A 27276-nucleotide genomic window follows, 5' to 3' on the forward strand; every position below is an offset into this window, starting at 1 on the left:
CATCATTCAGTCATGTTTTAATTATTATTATTAATATTAATATGATGAAGCAACTCTGTACAAGGACTCTATAAAGGGAAAACGTGCTAAAGACAGACGTTTGACTAGGAGGGCACACTACAGAGAGTTGGGGAGGGCATCTACCCACAGAGACTAGACTAGGTACTAGCAAGGGACACAGAGAACAGGACACAGATTGACAGAGAAGCTCACGGAAGTCAAGTTTAAAGCGACAGGAAGAGAATATTGCATATCTTTACACCCCCACCCCCTTTGGAGTGTTCTGGTCTCTCTTCTCTAGTAGGCTGTGGGAGTCAGGCTGGAGGGGTGAAGCTTGAATCCAGCACCCCAGAGCCCACAAGGTCACAGGAGAGGCTGCATGAAGGGGTACATGGGTGACCAGGCAAAGGGGAGAGTGCCTCACACTCAGGGCCAGCCCACAAGGGATTGTGCAGACAGCAGGAATGGCGCTGATTTCTGTGAACTTGTTGTATATGGGTGAAACAAGTTTATGTCAGTGGGGAAGTGTGGCAGGTGCCCAGTGGCGATGAGGGCATGTGATTGTACCGCCACTCTGCAGGGCTGCATTTGGGGACATGAGGCTGCCTGCTTACAAGTACTGGTGGGGGTGGGGGGGGGACCAGTGGGGGTGCAGGGCTCCGCTGTGCCTGCGTTTGCCCATGCCTCTGCACAGTCTTGTCCAGGGACTTGACGCTGTGTGCTGGTGGGAGAGCGGCAGGCTCTGTGGATTGCCATTGGAGGGGGTGTTAGGAGAGACTCTTCCAGGGCAGGAAGAACTCCCAAGCTGGCAGGCCAGTTCACAGTGTCCAGGCTGGGCTTGACTCTCATCAGCTCCCTGTTTCTGCCCTTCTTGCTCCTGCAAGGGTGGGTGGGTGGGCAGAGGGGAAGTCGGGGGAACTCTCACCAAGAGGGATAAAAACGGAGTGCAGGAAGGTGCCGAGCTTCTCCACTGCTTCTCTCTCCTAAGCCAGCCTAGATCTAGTGGGCTGGGGCTGGGGCCTGAAGGGGGCTTTGAATAAAAGGCCCTCTGCAGAAGAAGCCACTCTTTGGCTTCCGACCGGTTCTGAGGATGTGTCCCTCCTTCAGCTCTGGTCCTTGTACTGGGCGCCTCGCCGGCCAGGGGGAGGCGGAGGCAGAGGATCCTGAGACAAAGGGCGACGTTGTGGGGTGGGGGGGGGGGCGGGTGGAATGGGGGTGGGTAAAAGAGAGAAAGGAGTTGTGTGGGGGACTGCAGCGCCCCCCTCCTTCATTGTCACCAGCCTGGGAAACCAGGGCGGAGCAGGGGCCTCTGCGGCCGGTAGCCCCTTTAGGGGCAGATTCTCCTCCTGCCTCGTAAATTATGCCGGTCCAGCCTCTGGCCGGCCGTGACCGTGAACGCCAGCGGGGAAGGGAGAATCAGCGGCGGTAGCCGCGGCTGCCAGAAACTCTCCCGGCCAATCAATGCCGCGCTTCGCAGACTCTTTCACAGCCTCTTGGGCTTCCTGGAGGGCCAGGTGGGGGTCCCTGGGGTGGCTACTATGCCCGAGGCTGCGTCCGCTGGGCTCTCAATTCCGCGCTTGCGGCTTCCGGTCCGCAGCCGCCTAGGCGGCAGGAAGAGTGCCTGGCAGCACACCTGTGAGCGAATGGGCGGGCAGAGGCGTCGGGAGAAGGCTGGAGACCAGGAGACTTTTCAGGCAGCCCGCCCCAGAGAGGACTTAAGGCTGATGGTCGCCTTGTCCGCAGCCGGCTCTGTCAAACGCCTGTGCCTCGGCCTCCAGGCCTAGAGGACCAGACCCCAGCGGACTTTACCGGGCGTTGACGATCACTCTGTTCTCCCAAACCGCACTTCCTCCCAGGTTTCTCCACTTCCTCCTGCCCTTGCATAGCTACGCTGACCCCTGCCAATCTCTCCGCCGCCGACGCTCCACTCTTGCTCCCTCCTCTCCACCTCTCCTAACCGCAACCGCTGGGAGTTTGGGGAGCCTCGGTTCCACTGTCCCCACGTTTGCCTACTGCAGGTTGACTTCCGACCACGGAAGGAAAGTGGTGGGAGGGGGGGCGCCTGGATTACCTTTGCTCCAGCTCCTCAGCCCCGGGCCCAGTGCCCCGGTCCCACTGCAAACCAGTCCTTCCCCAGCACCTCAGCCTTCCCTGCCCCTATCCCCTGCCTGCAGCTGTGGGCTTCCTCTCTCCTTGGCTGGCTTCTTCCCTTCTCTCTGGGACCTGGCAGGGCCTGCTGGGGGTGTGTGGGAGGGAACCACAAACAAAACAGACAAGAGGATGTCCAGGGAGGGCCTGCCAGAGATGCCTGGCGTTCTAAGCGGGGACTGGGTCCCAGGCAGCGCCCTCTCTTGCTCCCTGCCAGAGACAGGCTCAGTCCGGGGCCGGTGCCCGTGTCTTGCCGCCTAAAAGAAGGAGAGAGCTTGCTCCCTCAACAGAAGTCTTTTCTTTTTCATTCTCCGGTTCTGAAACCAGATCTTGACCTGCTGGTCACTAAGATTCAAGCGGTCTGAGAGTTCCCTCCGGCGCTGCCGCGTGATGAACTCGTTCACCAGAAACTCCCCCTCCAGCTCCGCCAGCTGCAACTTCGAATAGGGCTTGCGCTTCTTCCGGGAGCGGCTGTGGATCGGGTACCAGGGCGCGCCTGGGTGGAGACGAACCGGCAGCGTTGGCCAGAGGACCAAGAGGTGACAAGCCCAGTGCCCTCGGTCCTTCCCCAGCCCTTTGCACCTTGGCCTAACCGCCCAACCCCAGGCCCCTGCTCTCCCATCTCCCATCTCCTCTCTTCTACGCAGACCCCCATCCCCATCAACTCTCCCACTTTCATCATCCTCTTTCCCCCCTTTCGCTCCTCCTGGCCTCCTCGACTGGACTTCCCACCGTAGTATCCCTGGACCCTCTGTGCTTCGAACCCCTCACTTCTCCCCAAAGCTCTTCTGCTCCCGGATGTCCTGGCCCCTTCCTTTCACCTTCTCCAGGATGTGCTGGGTCCCTGATCAGCTAGAACAGACATGAATGAGCCAGTGGCCAGAGTTAAACCAGGTCCACTGGCGTTTCTTAAGAGAGAGAGAGAAAAAAAATGTAGGTAACAGAGTCTGTGCGAAGGCGGGGGGGGGGGGGGGGGGGGTGGTGAGGTCCTAGAGAGCAGAGACCAAGCTCTCGGTCCCCACCCCCCACCCCTAGGCCTGGGGAAGTCTAGGTCAGAATCCCCTTGGCCGGAGCTCCCTGCCCCCTCTAGCCAGCCGCAGGTTCAGAAAAGGGGAATCTCTCCAGTTCTTTTATGGGGATATTTACATGTTTATAGGCGCTCCCCCCACCCCGCACTTCTTTTTAAAAGAAGCCCTTCCTCACCACACATTCTGTCACCCCAGGCGGCCCTAGCTCAGTCCTACCCTGCCCGCCCCGGTGAGCTGTCCGGTCCTGAGTACGCCTCAAGAGTGGGCCGGGGTCCTTACCGCTGGCCGAGAGCCCGCCGCCGGGGTTTAAAGGCGATACCAAGCTGCCCGGGTCGCCGGCGCCCTTGTTGCCCTCGTTGAGCAGGGACGAACTGGAGTCGGATTCCAGTGACTGGCACGAGGGCGGGTCGTGCGGGGGTCCCGCGCCCCCGTCGCCGCCGCCGCCGCCCGCCGCGTAGTCGTACTTGAAACCGAGCGCAGGGGGCCCCGACGGCTCCAGCGGCAGCAGCGCCGCCCCCGGCCCGACACCTGGGCCCGGGTCGCGCCCGCGCTCCTCACGCTTCAGGCCCCCGCCGCCCTCGGCGCACGGCTCGCGGTAGTAACCCTTGCTGTCCTCCACGCGCGCCAGCTCGCACGTGCGGCCAAAGGGCGGGTTGAGCGACACCGGGCTGCCGAGATAGGGCTGCGGGTAGCCATTGCAGGGCTCCGCCGACGGCCAGGGCAGCGAGCACACGTTGTCACGGCGCGGGTAGGACAGCGAAGGCAGCCCTGGCAGCTGCGCCCCGGACGCGCGGAAGTTGGGGAAATAGAACGTGTCTCCCGTGTGGATGTTCACCAGCGGCCCCACAAACCCGGGATTCAGGAGATTATGCTCGCCCATTTCCGCGGGGCCCGGCCGGCAGCTTCTACTTTATTGCTATCTGACATTAAACATAGTTAAACCTGCACCGGCCACCCATTGGCCATCCGGCTCACGTGGGCGCCGCCGCCAGGGGGATGGGTGGGGACAGCGAATCCCCCCACCTTGCACCAACTCCAACTTCCCCCTTCCCCACTCTGGGGTGGGGGGGGGAGAGACAAAACGGGGGCAGATTTAGTCTCTGGTTTCTGGTTTTTAAAAATATCATAAAACCTAACGCAGACAGTGAGTCAATCGCCCGACCCGGGGCAAAAAGGAAAAAGCCAAACCAAAAATCCCAGCACATACACACTTCTGCACCATGCACCCCCCCCCAGATGTATTATCTTCTCGCCAACAGCTGGCCAAGCACAGCCTGTCCCTCTTTAATTAGCTCCTTTATTAACTAAAACCGTTGGAATTTACAATATCTCCCCAATAAATTACTATTAGATATTGTGTCATATAAAGTTTACTGGCTGTTTAAGGAGACGGATGAGCCCTTTGGCTCGGGGTTTATTTACAGTAGAGGCGAAGTGGGGGTAAGGACAGGTTTCCCTGCCACGGTCTTTCCCAGCCCTGCTACTGCGGTACTCCCCCTCCTCAGCTCTATCTGCACAGGAATTTGGGGGGACACTTGGGGTCCTTTCCTCCAGGAAGGACTATGAGAGAATTGCAATGCTGGGTATTCCCACCTCCTCACCCCCCCCCCCAAGCTGGAAGCCACCCTAGCCTCACATTTCCACTCACCATTATAGGATGCATGCAGAAAGGAAGCAGGAAAAGGAGGTGCCCAGCTCGATGTGGACCTGACTACCTGCTCTTGAAAATCTGGGGGCCTGAACTACTCTTCCTTGTGACTTTTGTGGGTCACATGAGCTTCTGGGGGGTCTTCCGGGGTCTTTGCAGCAAGAGGCTCTGGGACTCCAGCAGAGCTTGGGCTGGCCTGAGAGGCTCCCGATTCCCACTTCGGAGTAGACCCCCACACTCCAGAACCATCTAAGCCTGCCGCTGGGACCATCAGATGGCGGTGCCAATGCCAGTAGGTGTGCTGGGGGTGAGGGAGAGGGATCTGGAGAATGATCTTGTTGGGGGCTTAAAATTATATTTACGGTGCTAACCTCGGCAGCTCCTTTCAGAAAAGGCTGAGAACCCGACGCTGGCCATTGATGAGATTAATCGACATCTGGAAACCACAATCTGATCTCAACTAGGTCCACAGAATACAGACAAGCGGATTAAAATGAAAAACAAAACAAAGCCTTCAGCACTAGGTGTATCCTATTGATGCCTAGTAGACAAAATACTCGGATTTCTATTTGATTGTTTCAGGCGCCTCTACAATATGAACGGCTTTAAGTAATACAAAGTCCAACAGATAGTTCAGCAAACGTCTAAATACGGGGAAGCATCAGAAGAGCTAGATGGAGAAACCGAGGGTCTCCGCGAGAATCGGGCAGAAAGCAACCCACGTAGGTGAAAGTTAAGTATCTGAGAATGAGCTGAACCTACAAAAGCAGATCTAAGCTGAGGCTTCTCATCTCCCCTTTTCTCCCTCTCTCCTCTGCAGGACGCGGCAGAGAGAAACTCAGATTCTTCGAATTCCACAGCTCGCCAGGCGATTTCATTTCCTAAACCCGAACTGCTCCCTCGGACAGAAATTTGTCTGCAAGAGAGTCGCCCTGCCCGGCGCAGCTCAGAGCTCCCAGCGCGGCGCCCGCCCCTCGCCCCGCTTCCCCTTCCCCTTCCCCGCCCCGGCTGCCCCGGCTGCCCGGCCAGGCCCCTCCCGCCCCCAGGAGCCCGCCCCACGTCCGCCGGGCCCACTTGCCGGAACCGAGGCCGAGCGGTGAGATGCTAGCCCCGTGCAGTCACCTCCAGTCAGAACCGCGCGAGCCGGGGCGCCGAGCGGCGGGCAGGAGACCGCCTGGATTGGCCTTTTGGTGCCTAATTGATTACGGGGCTGCGCGGCTGCAGAAGGAAGCATCCCTGCGCCGCAAGTTCCACGTCACAGCATCTCCAACATTCTATTTATGCCCCCTTTCCGAGATGCATTGATGAGCACCACTGAAAATTTAATTTTTAAAACATTTATTTGGGGGTGAGTTGGGTCCTCCAGATTAAAAAAAAAAAGGGGGTGTGTGTGACTTGAAGATTGTTGCTGTTTTCGACCAGAACACTGCGCAGGCAGCAAGGTCTCCAGGCCTCCAGGCCTCTGTGCTCAGCCGCTATTGTTGGTGTGAGGGATGCCGAGCTGAGCTGCGCGGAGTAATCACTAGTCCGTGTGGGGCAGAGGCTTCTGCCCATTCTCTTTTACTCTTCCAGATGACTCCAGTGTCCTCGAGAGGGGACCCCAGGAGGAAGGCCTCAGCCTCCCCGTGTCCCTCCCTAGTTGGAAAATCTCAGGCCCAGAGCCCGGCACGCTGCCCTCCGGCCAGGCCGCTGAGCACACAGCCGCGGCCACAGGGCGGCAGATAGAACGCTGGGGGAAATGAGAACGGAGTGAGGGCTTCCTTCTTCCAGTGTCTCCCAATCGGATCCGGCCCCAACTGAAAAGGCCACTTTCCCCAGGTTTCGGACTCTGTGGGCAGTGGCACACGCACACATCCCTCCTGGTTCCGTGCAGCTGGCCCTGCTTCCTCTCAGGGAGAGCCGCCGAGAACCACCAGCCACGTTCGCATCCCCGGTCCAGCTCCTCGAGGCCCATCGTGAGCCTGAGGGTTTTCAGGATGCCGGCGAGGACCCAGGCAATCCCAGTGCGCCACCGCTGATCTGCCCACCTTCGGGGAACCCAGCCACACACGCAGCTCAGCCCCTGCCTTAACTCAAGCTCCCACGAACAGGCCCCTGAGCGCCGCGCCCAGCCTGGGTCCCCGGGGCCGGCGGGAGGCTCGGGTGCGAAGCCTCAAATTTAAAACCGGCCTCGGCGGCGGGAACCGACTGGGGCTGAGGGAGGGGGACCTGGAGGGACTCGCAGCTCAAAGCGCCGGGTAGCTGCGTCTAACCGAGAGTTTTATCCAGCCGCATTTCGCAGCCCACATGCAAAACTATAATTGGCCAGACCCAGGCTCTGGAACCGCGGAGCTATCTGTGCGTCCGCTCGCCCGCACATTCATCAAATCACAAGGTTAGTGGAGGCGGCCTGCCTGCTGGCCCCTGAGCCACGGGCTCCTGCTGTAGCTGGCCTGGCTCCACCATGCCCCGCTCATTAACTCAGGGGTTAATTATAACTGAAGGCTAGGAAGCGGCCCAAGGCTCTCCTTGAAGACCCGAGGCAGCCCTCGTGCGCCGGCGCACCCACCAGCTGGCCCCCGCGCCGCCTGTCTGCATCCCTCCCGCGTCCGCGAGGGCTCGGGTGACAGGGGCCAAGCGGCTGCGTGAGGCTCAGGCCACCGAGGAGCGATTGCTAGCTGCTGTGATCTGGCTCCCCCACCGATCCCAGGTCAGAATTATTCCGCGCGGTGCTGCCTTCTCCACGGTCACTTGAGAGGCCTCGGTGGCCCAGTTCAAGGTCACTTCCTAGTTTGCAGAAAGCGGTTCTGCCGCGTATGCAAATGAGTCAGGGCCTGGGCCCCCGATGGGGGGTGTGTTGGCACTGAGCGGGCGGGGATAGGGGAGATGAAAAGCGGCCGATGAGGAAGGTCTGGACCCCCATCCGACCCTTCAGACCTCTCTATGTCGTTCCTTTGGGGCGGGTCCGCCTTGGTTCAGCATCTTTGTCGGGTTCAGACAAGGCTGAGGGATGGAGGTAGGGGGACTCGTCTCCTCTTTCTTCCCTTCCCTAACTCCTCCATGGAGCTCACCTTGGTTCCCAGCCACCCCTCCGGGTGTCCAAGACTTAAGAAGAAAATAAGGAGACCCCTTCTCCAGGTGCTGCTTTCTAGGGATCTGCAGCCTGACGGAAAGAAGGGGGGAGGCTTTAAAGGAACCTTGGGTGAGGGGCCCAGTCAGGCTTTCAAGCTCACACAAGAGGCCTGGGGTCAGCAGCGAGCTTCCTTACCTCCTCTAATCCTTCTGCGGCATCTCTGGGCCCGCTCCCACCACAATGGCCACTCAGGAAATGAAGGGGGGGTCCCAAGCGGGGACATCTGGAAGACCATGTCTCCACCTCTCACCTGAGCATCCCTAAATGGGCCCTCTTCCCCCCTTTTCTCCGTTCTTTCGGCGCACCAATGGTTAAATAGTTTCGCGGCTCTGACATTTTCCCCCTCCGCCAGCAGAGGATCTCCTCCGCCTAGTGAATTACTGAGTGTCAGGAAAGGTGTGGGGACCAAGTTAAAAAAAAAAAAAAAGAAAGAAAGAAAGAAAGAAAAAAAACCACTCCCATCAAACGCCACACCCACAGCCGCCTGCACCGTATCCGGGAGCCCAGGGCCTGGTCTCCGCGACCTCGAAGCTCCGTAAGGGGTGAGGACTACCCGAGTGCCCTCTGCCCCACAGCCAGCGGCTCGCAGTGACCATGGCTTCTCGCCAGGCCTAGCCCTGGGGAGAGGCCAAGACATGCATGGGGTCTACTCTGCCCAGCCATCCACTGCTTCCCAAATCCAAGCCCCAAGTCCAGGGCTGGGAGGGGGTAAAGGGGGGGGTGCGCGGGCGGACTGGGGTGGGGGCAACCGGCCCAGGAGACGGGTGGAGGTTGGAGACTGTGCTGCGAATCTCGAGGCTGGGCTGGAAGAGCGGGAGTCTACTTACCTTTGGAGACAGAAGAGGTTCAGAAGGGTGCGGGGCGGGGATTCTCAGCCTCTAGAAACCTTCTGGATGCCCCCTCCCCAAGGCCGCCGCCGGCCCAGCCTGGTATCTGAGAAGGGCGGGGCGGAGGAGGCGGAGGGAGCGGCCAGCGGTAGGCGCGCGGGAGCTGAGTTGCAGAACATCTCTGGAGAGGCCGCCTTTTATGGGCGTTATTAGCGCCCCTGTCTAGACTGGAGACGACACCTCCTCTGTGTGTAAACAGAGGCGGCGGGCCCTGGCGGGAAGGGGGATGGCGCGTCAAGGGGGCGAGCGGCCCTCCCCTTCTCTGGCCACCGGAAGATCAAGGCCTTTTCCACCCTGCCCCCCTTCCCTGTGTTCCCTGTGATGTCAAGGTCAGAAAGACCTAGTCACGGTCAAGGCTAAAAGAGGAAGAGCCTGGTTGGTTGTGAAAAAGCTCTGGCCCCCTCCTCCTCCCAGAAGCCCCTCACTCCCCAGGGCCCCTCAATCCTCCACCAGCACAGGTCTGGATACACATCTGCCCGAACCAGCACTTGGAGTTTTTTGAGGGGTGGGCTCCCGACACCATTCAAGTCGGACACAGGTGGATCCTAGGGTGGGGAGCTCATTTTTGAACAGGGGGACCTGCCTCAGGGTTCCCAGCTCCAATCCCTGAAAGATGGAGACTGGCCCAGGGACCGCCCCTGCCTCACACCCACACTGGCCTGCTGACCCAGCCGCCTGTGGATCAGCCTCAGGAGCAGATGGTCTGGAGACAGTCGTGGAGGGATCTCCTTGAGAACTACTGGCCTTGCTCTCTCAGGTGGGTTCTTGGCTGTGGGACTACCGGCTGAAAGGCCTATTCTGCTGGCCCTGGGTCTGGGGACTAAGATGTGGGTGGGGAAGGGTTTTTCCCCCAAGCCCAGGAAAGGATCTAACTGAGACTTTCCTGGCAGCCTGGTAAAGTGACCTCCAGATGGAGAGTCCTGTGGGGTTCCCACCCAGCCAGGTTCCTTAGTCCTGGCCTGGGGGACAGGGGGAGGCATGGGGAGTGGGGAGTGAGACTGGATCATGAGAAAGATCACAGGATCCTCAGTCCCAGAGGAGAAAGGCTGTTGTCTGTTTCCAGGGGAAACAGCCCTTCACACCTCCTGTATCCCCTTGCAACCTAATGTGTATGGCAGCCTCTCACACCAACACTAGGAGACTGGCCTTGGGAAGAAAGGCTACTTATAGATTTGAATAAAGAAAAGAAAACACACCCTACACTCTGAGATAACAACATTCCTACTTACATGCTCGCACACACACAAGAGGCAGTGAAGGCTGAGGAAATTCTCCACTCGTCAAAAGCTCTACACACACACACACACACACACACACACGCGGCTGCACACGAGTGTGCACATGCACACATACACCTTCACAGGAATGTCTCACTGAGTCCCCAAAGACAATGCCAATTCTTGGAGGAAGAAAAGTTAAGGGACCCACACAATCGGGAAAAGAATAATACATCTTCCCAACTTGGCCTCCCCAGAACACACACTCACAGGATACCTGTCTCGCACAGGAATGGCCATTCTCATGCTTGCTTACTCTTATGGGAGAGGCATCTCCAAAACAGATCCAGGCACGATAATCCTCCAAAACCCATCCAGACACATCTAATCCAGGGCGGGAGAGGGTCCTAAACACCCTGGCACACTGGGGCTCCCAGAGTCTCAAGGAACTGCAGTCTTTGCCTGGGTTTCCAGTGGCCCCAGGAGTCTGCATGAGCTTCCTCCTTTTTTCCATCGCCCCCTTCTGGGGCCTTACGGAGGGTCCCTCTGTGTGGGAAGACTCGCTCATAGGTGTGGGTTTGCATGCAGGAGTGGAGAGATCCCTTGGAGAACTCCAGACTTCTCTTTTCCCCCAGTCTCCAACTTCCATTTCTCTGGCTGTCATGGGACTAGCCAATGTACCCTTAACTCAAGAGGGATGGGGGGCCCATATCAAGAGAGGCCCAGGCTTCTTGTCTACTCAATCCCTTTTTCTGACACACATTTAGTCTTCGCCTCTTTCCACCTCAGGAGAGACTTGGGGTTCTGGGAAGAGGTTAAGGTGGTGGGTGGGGAGATGGAATTCAGAACCAGCCTTATTCCTGGGAGGTTCACCTATTCCCCCCTAAACCCCCCACTTCCCAGCATGTGATTCTTTGATGGCTAACCCGGAGTTGAAATGGAGTAGAACAGGACCAGGACCGGCCGCCGCGTCAGTAGCAGAGGCTCTACCAAGAGTGAATTCTTGAGGCTCTTTGTCTGTGAGACTCCGTGGCGTGTGTGTGTGCGTGCATGCATGTGTCTCACCGCCAGAAACGTTTATTTAAATAAAATTGTAAGAATTTCAGCCATTGGGCAAAGGGAGATCGGAGAACTCTGATTTCCAACCCAACGCCTCCGGTCTTTCTGTGTCTCAGGAGAGAAAAAAATATTATATATAAATAAAAATTGCTGCAGTAAAGATTTAATCTGAGATAACATTGTTTTAGGCTATACTGCTTTTTAAAAGTCTCTTAACCTGACAACTTAACGATCTCATTAACTCCGCCAGATAGGGAGATAGGCACGGACGGACGCGACGGGGGAAACAAATTAGTGGCAGAGTCCACGCGGCTCCTGACTGCCTGGAAGACTGTGGTTCCCAGCAAGGCTGGAGAGGGAAGGTGGGGTTGGCTTAGTGAACTGCAGGACCAAAGGGTCCTATCGGCCTGATGTCTCGGCATAGATTGATGGAAGACAAAAGAGAGCAGCCCAAGAATGCTGAGCTTGTGGGCTACACGCCATCAGGACAGGCTGTGCAGGCCCTTCCTAGACCCAGCCCTGAACCGGCTACCCTTCTGGGGCAGGAGGGCCCCTACCACCGTCCGCTACCGCCACAGCATCCAGCTCCAACTGGGTGCTCGCTGCCTTCTCACCTCCTAAATCCAGGCCTGACGCCCAACTATTAACCGGAGGTCAATGGCAACGTACTTTTCTCACTCACCTGCTTCGGGGCCTTCCCAGTTGCTAATCACACCCGTTTCTTCCCAACATACACTCATCTATTCTGAGGATGGCGTTTTTCTCCTGTCTAGATCACGTCAACAACCCAAGTAACTCACTTTAGAAATGTAAGCGGAACAAAATAGGAGTTTGGAATTTACCCGGCTGGGGGTGATGTCTACATTCCTCCCCTTGCTCGCCCGGGCTGAGTCAGGGTATCAGGGATGGCCCTGACGAGCAAGCGGACAGAAGCCTCTTCAGAAGGAATCTGAGCGATAAAATCAAGGCAAAAAAAAAAAAAAGATTTTATTTTAAAAACAGGTTTGTGGGGTTCTTTTTCTTTTTGCATTCAGTACGTTGTCATTCAGACATCACAATACTATATACAGATACACACATTTTAAAAAAGCCTATTTCTGATGAACATTTCAAAAGAACACTGTTTTGTAATGCACCAGTGGGAAGGGAGAAGGTGAGGGGCCTCCCCCCCCCCTCAGCAGTGAGTTGGCCTTTGAGGAGGGAAATGTTAGGCGGTGTCTATATTAGCTGGTTAATTGGGGGCTGGTTATTTTGGCCTTCTGGAAGAAAACTGCTTTCCTCTGGACAACCAGTAAAAGTGAAAGTGTGAGGCTGTCTCCTCAGCTATTGCCTCCATGGAAGGGCAGCTGGAGAGGGGCTGTGCTGGGGGACCCACTCTCCATCCCATTGGAAGAGAAGTTTGTCCTTTCCTTAGAAAAACGTTCTGCTTCTGTGCCTGGCCTGATCCCCAGTAAAGAGAGGGAGAGGGAGAGAGGAAGGGGAGAGAAAGTGAGAGAGAGAGAGAGAGAGAGAGAAAGAGAGAGAGAGAGAGAGATTTAGCAGCGTGGTTGGAGTTTCCATCTCCTTGGATCTCTGCACGTTGATGGAGAGCAGAACACAGGAGGCAGTGGGGACTCCGGAGAAATTCAGCTTCCTGGTTGAAGTGGGGGCGGGCAGTTCCCCCACCGATTCCAGCTTTTGTTGAAACAGGGAAGAAAGAAAACCTACGCGCTGTCTGTACTCCAATCACGATGCCAGATCCCTAACAAGTATCATTAATATTAACGCGACTTTTAAAATATGCACAGAAAATCTTAACTGGGAAATCTTGCCTAACTAAGGAGCGCGGGAGGGACTGGGAATAGGAGGAGGAACTGGGGGGATGGTATGAGCTCACCAGGTCCTGCACCGAGGCCCCACCCTCAGGAGGGTCATCAACCTGCCTGGGCAAAGGATGAGGCAAGAATGGGGTCATTCGGGGTCCCCCAACCCTGCTTTGGTTGGAATGATCGGGCTCTGCTGCCATTAGGTTTTCTGGCAAGCCAAGGTCGAGGGCAAAGGGATGTGGAGGCAGTTAGCCTTCCTCCCACAGCCCACCCACACCCACCTCCAAAGCTGTAGAGGCTAGTAGGTCCCATCTGCATGGGGGTGGGGGTTGAGGATGGGGTGGGGAGCAGGGGGCTGCGGAGCTCGCCCTCGGATCCTCTCTGCCTCCCCCGACGCGGTTACTCTTTCTCGTTAACATTAAATATTCGTCCGCACCGGCGAAGCGTCCATCGGTGGGTTCGGTTATGGTACAAAGCGGCGACATAAATAGATGGGGCGGGTGGCCAGATGGGCGGTCAGGTGGAGTGGAGATGAGGCGCTTTCGATTTGCTGACCACCTTCTTCTCTTTGACCCGCCGGTTCTGAAACCAGATGGTGACCTGGCGCTCCGAGAGGTTCGTGGTGGCAGAGATGCGCCGGCGCTTCTCTTTGGTGATGAACTTGCTGGCCGCGTACTCCTTCTCTAGCTCCTTCAGCTGCACCTTGGTGTAGGGCACGCGTTTCTTGCGCCCTCGCCGATAGCTGCTCACCTCGGGCTGTAGGGGGACCACGTCTGGGGGGAGAGAAAGAAGGCGGGCGGCGGGAAGTGAGTCGTGTGTCTGGACCCTGGACCGACCAGGCTGTGCGCCCCAGGTTGCACCACCGTGTAGGCGCAAGGTTGCGGCAGGGATTCCAAGGGGACGGAGGGATTGCCCCCCAGTCCTTTGTGCCTCTGTCATGAGCAAGGCCACCGCTAAGGCGAGGTCACGGGTGTGTTGCCCCTAATGCCAACTTGAAAAGAGGGGAGGGGGCGCCAAAAACTTGGGAATCGAAATAAATAACATTTTCAGGCAATGTTTAAAAAATAAGTGCAAAAAAATCCATGACAAACAAAATCACAAATTTTAAAATAAACGTGGGACCAGTAGTACTGATTTTTTTCTTTTGCCTCAGGCTCCAATATGGCTCTGCACAGCACTCATTATTAGACTCCTGTACCTGTAAAAGGGTCCCTACAAATTCCACCCTGGTCTGAGGGTCTAGAGGATTGCAGGTATTCAGGAAAATTCCTCCTTCCTGCAGTTAGATTATTTGGGCAACCATTAGTATAGACTGTGTGCATTACCAGGGGGAAAATGTTCTGTTGTGTGTTTGAGGGAGAGCATGGCTGAGAGACAGCTTCGGCGGGCACAGGCCACCAAGTGGGGCCTCATGCCTTTGGTCACTGCCTCTACCCTAGGAATCGGAGACCTGTACGAACAGGTAGAGAAGAAAAGTATCCAGGTGAAGCCAGCCTGCCTGGGAGCCCATCGCTCTAGAAGTCCAATGTTGTGAGCCATTTAACGACATCCAAGGTAGGAGGTCCTGGACCTGAGTTGTAGGGCATCAGGCCCCTGGAGCTAAGGGGTCCACACCCCAGGGTCTGCCCACCAAAGGAAGTACCAGGAGAGACCTCTGGGCTAAAACCCACTGTTCATATAAGTCTTCTACAAAAAGAACTCAGTGCCCCTCCTCTTGCTCCTACAAGCGTCCACTCACCAAGACAGCAAATTCTGCTCCAAAGACCTCTCTTCTCCATTCCTCCAAAGTTGAGGGAAACTGTGGCCATCGCATGCAGAAACACTAACCTTAAACCCTAAGTACCTTGTTATCCCAACCACTGCTAGTTCAATTTCTTTATGCTCTGTGAATTTCCCAGGAACTAAGAACAATATATTTCACGTATATCCCCCTTCCACTCCACTCTCATCCCTGTTAATAAAAAGGTCATGGCAACACCTTCAAGGGGAAGTGGGGAGTGGGGGGGGACTATCTGAATAATTCACCCCTCAATTTAAGAAAAATGTCATTGTTAGACTTCTTCAGGTAAAAGCCAATGATGAGGACTGAATATTTGAGGACCGCCCCCCTTCATTCTTAGTGCCCTTTGGAAGTAGAGAGGCCGTCCAGAACATAGACACAAAGCTCTTCCTGAAATGCTTGTTCTCACCCCACCCTCATAAAACACCTTCTCTACACCATTGCCATTGGGTCTGCTCTCATCCAGGAATACTTGTCTACACAGGCTGGAAAGAGAAGAGGGTCACAATCAAATGCAGCGGGAAATAAAGCACTCAGGAAGAATATGTGAAAAGGGGGGTTCCAATGGCCTGGTTTAGCTGTCGTCATGATGCCAATTTCTCAGGAAAATTGTTGGACTTGTCACCTGTGTCTGCCTATGTAGGAACGGGCCAAGGCTTTTTTAAAAAATCTGAAACACAAAACAACTTCACTTTCACAGAGCTCCTTTGGGTTAAAAAGGATTTTTTTTTGTACAAGATAATTTTTAACCATCTCTCAGTGCTCAAATCTGTTTTACTCTTACAGATGTAGCCATGATTCAGGAGATGGGTGATTCTGGGACAAGAGTAACATGAAGACAGTAAGTAGTGATACCATGAGGTATCTGTCTTAAAAAAAAAAATCCTTAGAACATTTTTTTCAGGTTTATTTTATTAAGCCCAACTTACAAGAGGAGGAATGTGACGCTTAGAGTGGGTAAAATGACTTAAGAAGCAGAGCCAGATTTTAAGCCGAGATTTTCTGACTCGACATCATGATGTAGTAAGTTCTGAAATGGAAATAGCATATCTTGTACAATCCAGCTCCAAAATACCTCCTTGTCACTGGAGAGCAAAATGAGATAAAGTGGGTTTGGGTTCCTGAATTAACCAGCTAATTGTCCTTGATTTTTTATCTCATTTTCTCAAAATGCTCATAGTTACCTTCCCAATTTTGGATCCCCTAAACCCAACTCTAAATTTCTGATGAGGGTCAATCAACACAATCCTTAAAAATCCGTTTTGAAACACAGACAACTGGTCTAAATTGGTTATTTTTCTCTATAGGATGTCGAGGCTTGATTTGCCCAAGTTTTTAATGGATCTGACCAAAATGTTGGTTGTTTTGGCCTCCTGGAAAAATACGTTCAGTCTTGCCTTCTCAAAGAAGCCTCCTTTAATTGTCCGCTGTCTTGTCTGGAAAGGAATTGGGATCCACAGATGTAGAAACATCTGGAAGTTTAGACCTCAAGTTGTGTCTATGCTGCCTAAAGTAAGTAGGGGACTTGGTTATTAATTTTACGATCAGGCCTTCCCTAACCTCCCTCCAGAGCATCTACACACACACACACACACACACACACACACACACACCACTTCATACCTGAGGATCTAACAGACACCTTTGAAAAGCGAATAAAAATCAGATCAATTGCTCAGCTCTAGCTTACTCTAGAGGTGGGTGAGATGGAGGAGCCTGTGTATGGTTCCTACTGCCCACTGGTTCTTGACCACCCACTCTTACGACAGAGGTCTGCGCCCTGTAGAGGACTTTGTCCAGCTAGGAATCCTAGCTCCTCTTCTCAACCATAATCCAAAGCTTATCAGTAGGGACTTCTAATATGACCCAAAGAACCCACTATTTCATTTTATTGGTCTCCCCTAATCCTATCTGACTCTGTCTCTCCCTGTCCTCTCTGCCCCCCACCCCCCATTCTGATTCTATCTTGGAATTTTTGCTGATTCTCTTCTGGAATTTTTGCCTCTCTCTGTTTAAAAAAAAAAAAGTGTCTATCTCACCATAGGAAGGGAAAAAAAAAAAAAGAGCAATGAAACAAGGGTCTCTATAATTGGGGGAAGGAAGAAGCCACAACACATCTTGGCCCTAATTATCTGGATCTTTCTGAACAATTGCCTCCATATCCCACACCAGCCCAGACTGCCATAGATGAGGTTTCTCAGAGCCAGAGGCGCTAAAGAGAGACAGTAGTGTTTATGCCTAGATGCTGCCGGAAAAAACCACAATTGCATAGACAGAGTTATCTGGAAATCTCACTACTTCTAAAAGATCTCTGTGTGGGTAGAAAGGTGGAGGGTGTCTGAAGATAATTTCTTTTTCATCTGCTTTTTTGCCTGGACGTCTGCACTCACTGAGATACACCAGCCTGGTTCTATTTCTACACAGGGAGTGTGTGAGCCCATAGCTCCTGAGAAACAGTGGGTTTTATATCCATTTCCATGCCGTAATTTGCAAGTGTATTAAATCTCAATTGGGCTGTATTTTTTTTTTATTTCAAAGATATTTTTCTCTAGGAGGCTATGATCAAAAAGTGTTTATTCTGAGCAGTTTTCCCCCCCGCCCCGGGAATCTTTAAGATGTATATTTTGCTCAAAGATATTTCTGAGCTTCTCTCCAATCCTTCACCCCCACCTCCCTCCACATACACAAGGATGCCAGAGTATCCTTCTCTTCACCTCTCTAAGCTAAACCCATTGCCCATTGCTCTACATCTGTGCCTCTGCCCACAGTGGGCCAGGTGGCCATCTGCTCCCCTGCCCCTTGGCCCCTTAGCATGGCCTACCGGCTCCCCCTGCTCCAGGAATTCCTGCTGGACCCCTGTCTCCAAAGGAGTTTTCCATTTGGGTGAGATGGAGAATTAAAGGGTCGTCTCTCTGTAATACATGATTGTATACTTACATGTGAATTGCCTGTCGTCTAGAAATGTGTCATCATGTGTTTCATATTAGGTAGTTAATAACAGAAATTATTCTATAAAAATATTATGGCCAATACAGAGTCAGTAACACATGATACCAACGTACTAAAATTCTATCATCCTGCAATCTTCTGACAGCCAGAAATGGGGTGTCTAGTGTGGGTCCCACCCTGATATTCAGTTGTGTTATACTAAGTAATCTCATAATATTTGCAAGAATGTTAGTTTCTACAGTTTTTAACACCATTCAGTGATTTTTTTTTTTTCACCATCTGCCCTTTCCCCAATCCCGGATGCAGAGGAATTTCAGGCCCACCCTTAGGAGGTCTTCAGGTCTATAATTCCCGGTGAAAATGTCCCTGGGCTCACATGTAGAGCTGGGGGCCCCTTTACATAGTATGGGGAGACATTTGTGGCTTCTCTGGGGCCCCCAGGACTCCTGTAGGCAATAGAATGGAGCCAGTCAACCCTCTCCCACCAGGCTCTGCATACAACTAGAGCAGACTTAGGCTCTGGATATGTAATTTGTCAGCGCAGTGCTGAATCCTAAGCTCCTGATGTGAATTTGACAAACCTGGAACTGACATTTCTCATCTGGGGAGTGGTGAGGATTGCAGGATCCCCTCTGGTTCAGTAATAGCCTCAGTTGAAAAACAAAACAAAACAAAACAAAACAAAAACCCAGGACACTGGTAAATCCCCAGCACACACAGGCAAAGACTTAGGGGTCCCTAACCTGGGCCTGGATCCCAGCTCTATCCAGCACAGGTCTTCCGTCCCCTACTTCTCATCCTCATTCCCCTTTTTCTGTGTTTGAAACATAGAAAACTCTCTTTCTCCCCGACATTTGGGAGAGTTGGTGGGGGAACACCCACAGGATTTGAGCTCAGTATGCCAGAGAGGCAAAGAAAATTTTCTATCCCTGGAGAGAGATGCAAACTCCCTTTTCTCTACACCCTCTCTAGAGATTTTAGTTGGGGTCCCTTCATGATCGGGACATTCGTGGCCGAATTCTTAAAATAAATCAATGAAAGAAAATATTCTGCATTTCTTTAGAACCGGCAAATTAGACCCCTATCCAAAAAAACAAAAACAAAAACCTGCCTAGTGCCTGAACGATCTTGAAAATTCAGGCGAGGTAGTTCTTATTCCCCCCCCCCCGCCCCCAATTTTTCGGTGAGTTGAGGGTTTTGTCCTGGTGGTTTCAGATTCCAAAGCACCCAAGGCCCACCCCACCCCCATTCCTGGCTGGAAGCGGGCTACGGGGGGCCAAGAGCCGCGCGTGAGACTGGAGCAGGCTGGGGGAGGAGGAGGCGAGCTCCCTACCAGAGCGGAGCCGGCGGCCCGGCGATCGGGCGCCTCTGATTGCTTCACTCTCGGCCGGGCAGCTCCGGGGAACGTGTCGGAGCAGATTTCTTCCCCGGCGCATTCCTCAGCGCAGCTCGCCGGGCCGGCTCCATCGGCAGCCCAGCAGAGCCGGCGCGCCGGAGCCAGACGGCGGGGGTGGCTGAGGCGCGGAGCCCCGGGGCAGGCGGGGCGGGGAGGGGTCCCTGGCGACGGCGGGCGGCGCTCGGGCCCCTTCCTTACCTGGAAAGGGAGACTTCCAGAGGTGGGCGGACTGCGACTGCTCCTTGGAGCAATACACCTGACTGTCCCAGCCGTTGGAGAGAGCCCAATGCTGGTAGCCTTCGACGGGGATGAGCGCGTCGTGACGCGGCTCTGGGTGCCCGCTGATCCCAGGCACCACCGACACGTCCAGGTAGCCGGGCATCGCCTGGTAGGAGCTGGCGAAGCTGGGGTAGAAGGCGAACTCCTTGGCCCTGGAGGACAGGTCGTCACCCGGCAGGGCGCCCGATGGCTCCGGGTATTTATCACCCGGGTGGTAGGCGCAAGGCTTTTGCTGCAGGTTCACGTTGTGCGACAGGCGGCAGCCGTAGTAGCTGCCACCGAACGGGTAGCCGTAGCCCAGGGTGGCGCTGGACGAGGTGGGGGGCGCCGGCGGCGGGGCGCACTGGCGCGCAGCCTCTGGGGCCGGGATGTCCGTGTAGACGGCGCCCTGTGGGGCGCCCAGGGGAGCCGGCGGGCGGCCCAGCACGGGGTGCGGAAGCAGGTCGCGGCAGTGGCTGGCCGGGCAGCTGCTGCCCAGCCCATCCATGCTGGGGGCTTTGCCGGGGCTCGCTCCGCTGCAGCCGCCCCCCGCGCCGCCCGCGCCGCCGCCTCCCCCGCCGCCTCCTCCGCTGCCGCTCTCCGCCGCGCTGTCCTCATAGACGTACATAAGGCTCTCCGGCCAGCGCGGATGCAGGAGCAGCGAAGTCGTCATGACATGATCTGCTCGAGCTTTTTAAAAACTCCACTTGCCAGAGGCTGCGAGCTAGGGAGACACCTCGCTCTCTTTTCCCCTCCCCCATCCCTCCTCCCTTCCCTCCCTTCCCCTCCCCTCCTCCTCCGGGTGCTTCCACCTCCCTCCCCACAGTCCCTCTACGCATGCGGGGACACTTCATTAAGAAATCCGCCGTCTCCCGCCCGACTCCCCTCTGCACCCCTCCCGCGCCCGTGTGACGCGACCGGTGCACGTGACGCCGGAGCCAGGTCTCCTGGGGTTCCCACCCCTGGCGGTGGGGCGGGGCAAAAGGAAACTGATCTCTGCTGATTGGCTCTCAGGAGGGGCAAAGAGGAGGGAGCTGGGAGATTTAAAGGGACAGGGCAACGCCCCCCTGGCAGGCCCGAGGGAGGGAGAGGGAGGAGGGGGAGGCTGAATTTGGCCGACGCAAAGGGGTCTGGAGACGCTAGGACTGTTCCTGGGCGCCTCCCTCTAGGTTTAGGTTTAGATCGTCTGTGGGGAAGACCGACCCCTACCCCAAAAAAACGATCCCTGGGACTGGATTGGGGTTGGGGCTAAGGATAGGGGAGAAACTGATTTTTTTCCTCTCTTAATAAATACACTAGACAGGCGGAAGCGCGTGGGCAAGGCGTGGGGAGCCCTGGTTCTGGCCCTGGCATAATCCCCTGGAGCTCACGGACGGAAAGAACCTGACACCGCGCACCGAGACTTTGGTGTCGGGATTGTATTTCCACTTCCGACTTTCAGCCACTTTCCCCAAAGCCCGGGTTGTCTGAGAGGGACCCTTTCGGCTCCTTGACCGCAGGGCAGAGAGGGCTGGGAGGATGTGATAGCCCCAACCCACGACACAGACACACACACACCACTACATGGAGGGGGTGGAGGGATGCTCTCAGGGAAAATGGAGAAAGAATGAAGGGAGGAAAATGAGGGCAATAGAATAGACTGATATTTCAATGTACAATAGAAATAAAAAGCCTCAGAGAGATTTTCAAAGAAAAGGGCAGGGGCGTGGGGGGTAGGGAGTGGGGGAAAGATACGGTCTAGAAAAGCTAAAAAGCCCGTGATGAGAACAAGAGCAAGCACTCTCAGATCGGTGTACAAAAGGAAACGTGGAAAGCGAGACAGACGGCGGAGCTGCCCCTTTGGAGGCACAACTCAGTAAGACCCCAGAAGGACCGACCTAAGCCCCGGGGCCCCGTCTCCGCCCTCCGTTGCCTGGGCTGATCGGCCTAAGAAGGCCGAGGGGCAGAGCCAGGATCAACACAGTTCTCAGCTGGACAACGCCAAGTTTAGCTCCCACCGCTTTCTTGGGGTCGCTCCTTTTTAGTGTGGAGTGTCTTCATGTTTAAAAATTGCCCCCTATTTCAAAGAAAAAATTAGTACCAACTTCCTGGGTTCCCCCCCCCCCAAAAGCTCCCCTCCTCCTTCCCAGTCTCCAGACTTGGGTTTCCTATGCCTAATTTAGCTCATCAGTAGAGTCACCCCTTTCCAGAGCGCATCTCCGTGGAATTGAGCCAAGTTCCCTTTCAGCACAGGGCCTCCCTGAGGAGAAGAGGTAATAAAGAGAGAGAGGAAAAGGGGGGAGAGGGGCTGCAGCATCTCCCTCTTCCCTGCCACTGCCACAGATTTTAAATGCTGGGTGCTCCTGTCCAGACAGCACACAAGCGGGGGCCGCGCGGTAGCCCCAGGCTAGTCCGGACCCACTGGATCCCTCAAACCTGAGAGCAGATGCCAGGTTTGTACTGAGATCTGGCCCACTGGCCGCCTCCTTTCTCCCTGTAAGGGGAAGGTGGTATTTGACGATGGAGAGCGCCCTGGGGTCGGTGAGTTAGGATGAGAACCGAGTAATCTTTATCAGTGTGATCTTCCTCCGGCAGGGTCACGTCAGCGACTGAAAAATAGGCTTTGGGCCGGGCTGGCAGGAGGAGGAAAAGACAGGAGGGAGGCTTGAAACGTAAGCTGCCTTCGCTTGAAAGTGTGTTGAGGGCAAGGATGGTGGAGGGAGAGGAGGGGAGCCAGGGGAAGGTGGGGTCTCGCTGAGAGCCGGCTTTAGGCTAGGAATCTGGCTCCCCTGCCTCAGGGTCCAAGGTCAAGGTAAAACTAGGAGAGCAAACAGGGTCTGGCCAGTCTAGACTGGGTCGTGTGACCTTGGCCCCCGTTGGCCTGCTGCCTTGCTGCTGTAGGTGGGTGGTGAGGAGGCCTGCCGGCTGGCAGCCGCAGGTGTAGAGGTAGTGCGGAGACCCAGGCTTCTCCTCCTGTGAAGTGCTGGGTCCCGTGGAGAACCCGGAGCTACGTGGACCGGGCTCTGCGGGGCCGCCAGGAGAAACAAAGAGCCTGAACCGCCCACCCCATTCCTGGGGCTCCCTCCCCAGTCCAGGAATGCTCTAGCTCAATGCCAGCCGCCTCTTCCGCGGACCCGGACCCAAAGACACGCTTCCCCCAGCCTTTGGGAGTAGGGGGCAGAACGGCGGGAAGGATCTGGGTGCAGGGCGGCCCAGCAATAAATAAAATTAATAGTATGTTCTTTTCCAGGTTTATGTAAGGACATTAACTGTTCCTATTGCAGTGAGATATAGATTTAATTAACCCGGCAATTTTACAATTCCATTTATTAGGGGCACGATGCGGCCAAATTTTAGCGACGAGAGGAGAGGCAACCAAAGTCTCCTTCATCAAGAAGACCAGCCAAAGAAGATGTAGGCCCCCCCAAGAGATCTGGGGGTGTGGGAAGGCTGGAGGAAGAGAAAGTCTAGGGCTACGGGGGTTAAAAGCGTCCGGAGAAGTGTCCGCATACTCTGAACCATTCCCGGCTCTTTCGCTGTGTTCCCGAAGACATTTCGCGCCTGAAACTGGTTCCACGACAGGGGCGCGTCGGGAGCGGGGAGGGAGGCGGCTGTGCAGGCGCCTTCGGGCAGGCGGTGAAAAGTAAAGCCTGGTTGGTTAATTAACTTTAAGCCTGGGGTCGCTTCTCCCTCCTCCCCCGAAAAAAAATGTGGATCTCGCTGAGACACAAATAAAACCAAATTAAACACTCCAGGAGAATGTGCACCACTGGAAACGTAGTAATTACATCTCCGAGGCGATCCCGCCCTAGAAAGCCGGGCGCTGAAACCCTCGGCCCGGCGCTCGCCAACCCGCCCCCCCCCCCCCCCAGTCGCACCGCCACACCTCGCCCGCCGGGCCGCGTGGATGGGGCGATGGAGCTGGACTGTGGAGGAAGTTTAGAGGAAATCAAGAGAAAGGAAAAGAAATGTGACTCCTCCATCTCTCGCCGAGCGGCCGGTGTGGGAGTAAAGATGGAGCGTTTCATTAAATCAAAGGAAAATGGAAAATAGCCCCTCGGCCCCCGTCGGGAAGACCGGGCTCCGCTCTGGGGCTCCGCTCTGGGGCCCCTTTCTCAAAGGGACTTTTTTTTTTTTTTGTCAGGGCTGGGCGGCGGAGCCACTCTGTCCTCTGCTTCCTCTGGAGACTGAGTTCCAGGCTCAGCTCAACTCTGAAATTCTTCTTTTCTAAGTCTCTAACATACGAAAGAGATATTCAGTGTGCCTTCTCAGTGAAAGTGCGTGCGTGTGTGTGTGCGTGCGTGTGCGTGTGTGTGTGTGTGTGTGTTTGCTCCAGGCCGGTGGATTTGGGTCCGTGTGCAGGCTGTATGCACTGTTCCAGCTCATGCCCTTGTGGACACAACCCAATGTGTTCATGAAGACACCTAGCTCTGGCCAAAATTCTCTGTATGCAAATAATGCTCTCTACTGGTCTGTTTCTCTCTCCCTATACATATTTCATTTGCATGCCCATCCTAGCTACCTACGCCTCCCCCAGGAAAACACTAGGAAAATGAAGAGGCAGATGTTTGTGCCTTTCTGAAGTTGAGGCTGGAATTCCTGGCCCACTGTATTAAAGACAAAGTCCGAGATGTAAGCTGGCAGCGCCTGCGGCAGGAGGGTGCAAGCTTCAAGGGCACATTTGAGCGTGGGGTGTAGCTTAAATGCCAGGCTGGGGAGCAAGGGGAGAGGAATGAAGTTGACATGTCCCCTGTTCCCAGATTCTTCTTTCTGGAAATTACACCTCAGTTGATTCCCCTTTCTTTTCCCCTTAATTTCCTCTGTTTCTTTCATATTCCCCAGGATTAAAAAAAAAAAAAAAAACTTGAAGCTCTTAAGCTCCTGCCCCCCCCCTTTTTTTTTTATGGGAGAAATTCCAGTTTAAAAAAAGGAGGGGGTGGGTTGAGGCTGCTGGAGAACAAAGAGCCTCACCACCATGGGGTCTGGATTCTGGCCCAGACTTGGGGCCTTGGTGGGCGGGCATAGTTTGGGGGGCCGTTTCCTGTCCAGAACACGGGCTGGGCTGCAGAATGGAAAAGGAGATTTGTGGATGACAGAGGACATAGGGCTTGAACTATCCAGGAAAGAAAGGGATGTTCTGGATGGAGAGGCCACATACAGGAAGGGTTTGGGGAGTCAGAGAAGGCCTATGGGAAGGCACCCCTAAGTGTGTGTCTGAGTGAGACACATGCAGAGAAAATTCCTGGTGGGTTGCAAAGGTGAAGCAGGTGAAGAAGGAAAGAAAAGTGACTGACCCTGAAGCTCCCTGGCCCAGCCCAGTCTTCTCCTCTCCTTTTTCCCTCCACCTCTCTGGGCTCTGGAAGGTTTGGGATGACCCAAGGAGTATGGAGACACAGATGCCACCTCCCAGGCACCTGGATCCTTCTGGAACCTCCTCTACTTTATTTTTTCCACCCCCACTGCCTGGCCTCAGAAAAGGGCCACCCAGACCTCTCCTCCCAGTATGGGAACTCACCTCCTGGACAGTGGCTTCCATCCTGGTATCTTCCATTTCTATTCTCCCTCCCTGGGCCCCCAGCTTGAGGGAAGATGAGACCAAGATGGCCGAGCATCACTTTGCTCCTAGTTTCTGGGTTTTCCATTCTCAGACCCAACCTTGCCTTGCTCAAGACCCCATTCACTTCCCTCTTTTAGACATGAGGGAAATCCACTCCCTTCTGCTGCCAACTTAAGACCTGTGGTGATGGCCCCGAGCTTGGGGAGCCATATCAAACATTCCTGTCTGGTCCTGCAAGGATCCACACAGGAGTTCGGGTTCAAGCTTTTCCTGGATTCTCCTCCAGCCTGCCCACAATTGTAGACCCTTCCTGGTGGTGCACTGGAGTGGGTAGGGAGATCAGCCCTGTCCATGGAGAACTGTCAGGAAACCTCCTCCAGTGGCCTCCGGGGTCCCTACCCCAGCCCTCTTTCTTCCACTGCTTCCCAGGCCCTGCCCTCCCAGCCTGGGCAAGCTCATCTCAGAACCCCTTCCCAGCCCTCCTCATCTTCTCCTTCCCTAGCGTCATCTCCTTTCTAATCTTCATCCCTCCTACTCCCTTTTCTCTTTCAGCAACATCTCAGCCTGTCACTTGCCCTCTCCTCACCTTCCGCCAACAAAAGACATTCAGAGAATTAACATGGAGTTAAGAAATTCACAAAGTATCTCCTTCCCCTTCTTGCCTCCCCAGAGCCTCTACCCCTACCCCATCCTCTGTTGTGGGAGAGAGCCCTCTGTGCCCATCCCCTCCCCCCCAAACACCTCCCCCTTTTAGGAAGCCCTTCAGAAACAGACAAATAAAATCTCTCCTGGTTTTAGGGCCTGTCTGCGAGGGAAGTCCAAGTTCATTTTCAAGTTAGACAAGGGAGTGAGGGGGGTGGGGAAGAGGTGGAGGAGTGTTTGCTGGGAGCTGGGTTTGGCTTTCTTGCCGAGATCTAACAAAGGCCCCTTTTGGTCAGAAAGCCAACACACCGAATGCTTGGAAAAGGCATTTATCACTTTCAATAATTTCCGCCATCTTTTAGGGTTTAGATTTGGGGCTTCTAGAAAGGAGGCTGACCAGTCTCTCTCCCTCTCTCTCTTTCTGTCTGTCTGTCTAATTTCCAGTTACTTTAAAAGAAGCTATGCAGAAGCTATAATTTTTTTCCCCTCAGGACAAGGAGGGGTTGTGGACCCCAACACATCATTCTTCTGTGTCAAAGTGGACTGTTAAACCTGTCCCAAAGAATGACAAAATATAAAAGAGCTGAAAGGTTAGACATTTCATCTCTAACTAGGTGACAGACCCCCTTAATGCCACCGCTGGGAAGCGGAATATGGTGGAACCCTAAGAGGCAGATGGCAGAGGGTACATGTACATTTTATCAGGAGGAAGGGGGGAAATTCCACCCTAAATGGATTACAGCCTCATTCTCCACATGACCAGACACTTTCAGAAGCCACAGAAGAACATAGAGTCTCATCATTCTAATTTGAAAAGAATCAAGCAGGAGACAAGTAACTAAAGGACCTTCAGAAGATGCTTTATCAAAAGAAAGAAAATGTAATTTCCCCCATCTCCAACAAAGATGGAAGTGAAGACCCAAGGACTCAACAAAAGGGGCAGGGTGGGGGGAATAAACCACTCTTGGACAAAATAGCCAACCTTGCCTGAGATCTGTGGCGCAGAAAGGCAGGAGGGAGTTTGAGTGTCTGGGTCCTTGGAGCAAGATTCCAACTGGTGGTAATTAATTCAATCTTCCTGAAAAGATGTAATGTGGTGCAGTTTTAGTGACTGGTGGGCAACTATCGCTAGGATGATATCCTTGGGGAGAGTCTGCTAGACTTTCCTTCCCTCACTGCCTCCTCCCTCTCACCCAAATTTCCCTTCCCTCGGGAAGTATTTTAGGATCACTTTTTTTTTTCTCTCTCTCTTAGTTGTGGTGTTGCCTTGTACATTCAGCAAAGTTGATGAAATCTAAAGAACCAGAAAGAACAGGAACATCCATTTTCTCTCTTCCCCAAAATTACCACACTTACTTGCATAGTCAGGGAAAAGTTAACTCCAATAAGAAGAAATACCTTTCAAGGCAAAGAGACCACCCCATGCTCCTCATACTTGGTGAACTTCAGTATTTCCAGGGAGTCTGATTGTTGAGTCCTGGCTTTTGGACACTACTGGACAGTTAGTGCCCGTGCTGGGGAACATGTGTTGTGATGGGTGTGTATAGTGCTTGTATAGCATGGAGACATTTACGGGTTAGTCATGACAGGGGTGCCAGTTGGGGCGGACTGATGGAGTGGGTAGGGGTTAAAGGAAAGGACATGAGCTTGGGGAGACTCTGTGGACCCACCAACTCCAACTGTCCCCAGAGGTGGCCTTCCCTCCTTCCTCTAAGCCACCATAAACAAATGGATGTGACAAAAGACCATCCTCAAGGTTTGCAGAGATGCTTTCTTAAGGCATGGGGAGGGAAGGACTTGTGCAATTCCTT

General features: G+C 54.4%; 2 protein-coding genes and 1 long non-coding RNA gene across 3 annotated transcripts; 1 reads left to right on the forward strand and 2 right to left on the reverse strand.

Moving 5' to 3' along the window:
• Positions 1-1196: 1196 nt before the first annotated feature.
• Positions 1197-4139, reverse strand: HOXC12 (homeobox C12). Its single transcript, XM_086713199.1, has 2 exons — positions 3456-4139; positions 1197-2644 (listed from the first exon to the last, which is right to left on the reverse strand). Exons 1-2 carry the CDS (start codon positions 4054-4056, stop codon positions 2406-2408), a joined length of 840 nt encoding a protein of 279 aa, XP_086569325.1. The 5' UTR covers positions 4057-4139; the 3' UTR covers positions 1197-2405.
• A 7922-nt stretch (positions 4140-12061) lies between these two features.
• HOXC13 (homeobox C13) lies at positions 12062-19999 on the reverse strand. The gene is made up of 2 exons (XM_086713219.1): positions 19228-19999; positions 12062-13677 (listed from the first exon to the last, which is right to left on the reverse strand). Exons 1-2 carry the CDS (start codon positions 19958-19960, stop codon positions 13421-13423), a joined length of 990 nt encoding a protein of 329 aa, XP_086569345.1. The 5' UTR covers positions 19961-19999; the 3' UTR covers positions 12062-13420.
• LOC147579139 (uncharacterized) lies at positions 19174-23030 on the forward strand. Its single transcript, XR_015253596.1, has 3 exons — positions 19174-19399; positions 21862-21938; positions 22600-23030. It is a non-coding gene; the product is annotated as an uncharacterized LOC147579139 (long non-coding RNA).
• The last annotated feature ends 4246 nt before the right edge of the window (positions 23031-27276 follow it).

Source organism: Puma concolor, chromosome B4 (assembly GCF_028749965.1).
Source record: "Puma concolor isolate L17-30 chromosome B4, mPumCon1.1.hap2, whole genome shotgun sequence".
In the NCBI taxonomy this organism is placed as follows: Eukaryota; Metazoa; Chordata; class Mammalia; order Carnivora; family Felidae; genus Puma; species Puma concolor.

What these genes read in the sequence shown, in the direction of transcription:
- HOXC13 (XM_086713219.1), bottom strand. Translation starts at nt 19,960, where the DNA reads ATGACGACTTCGCTGCTCCTGCATCCGCGCTGGCCGGAGAGCCTTATG. An exon ending in CTGGAAGTCTCCCTTTCCAG is followed by an intron (nt 13,678 to 19,227) that starts GTAAGGAAGGGG and finishes CTCTCCCCCCAG; the next exon opens with ACGTGGTCCCCCTACAGCCC.
- HOXC12 (XM_086713199.1), bottom strand. Translation starts at nt 4,056, where the DNA reads ATGGGCGAGCATAATCTCCTGAATCCCGGGTTTGTGGGGCCGCTGGTG. An exon ending in CGGCGGGCTCTCGGCCAGCG is followed by an intron (nt 2,645 to 3,455) that starts GTAAGGACCCCG and finishes GTCTCCACCCAG; the next exon opens with GCGCGCCCTGGTACCCGATC.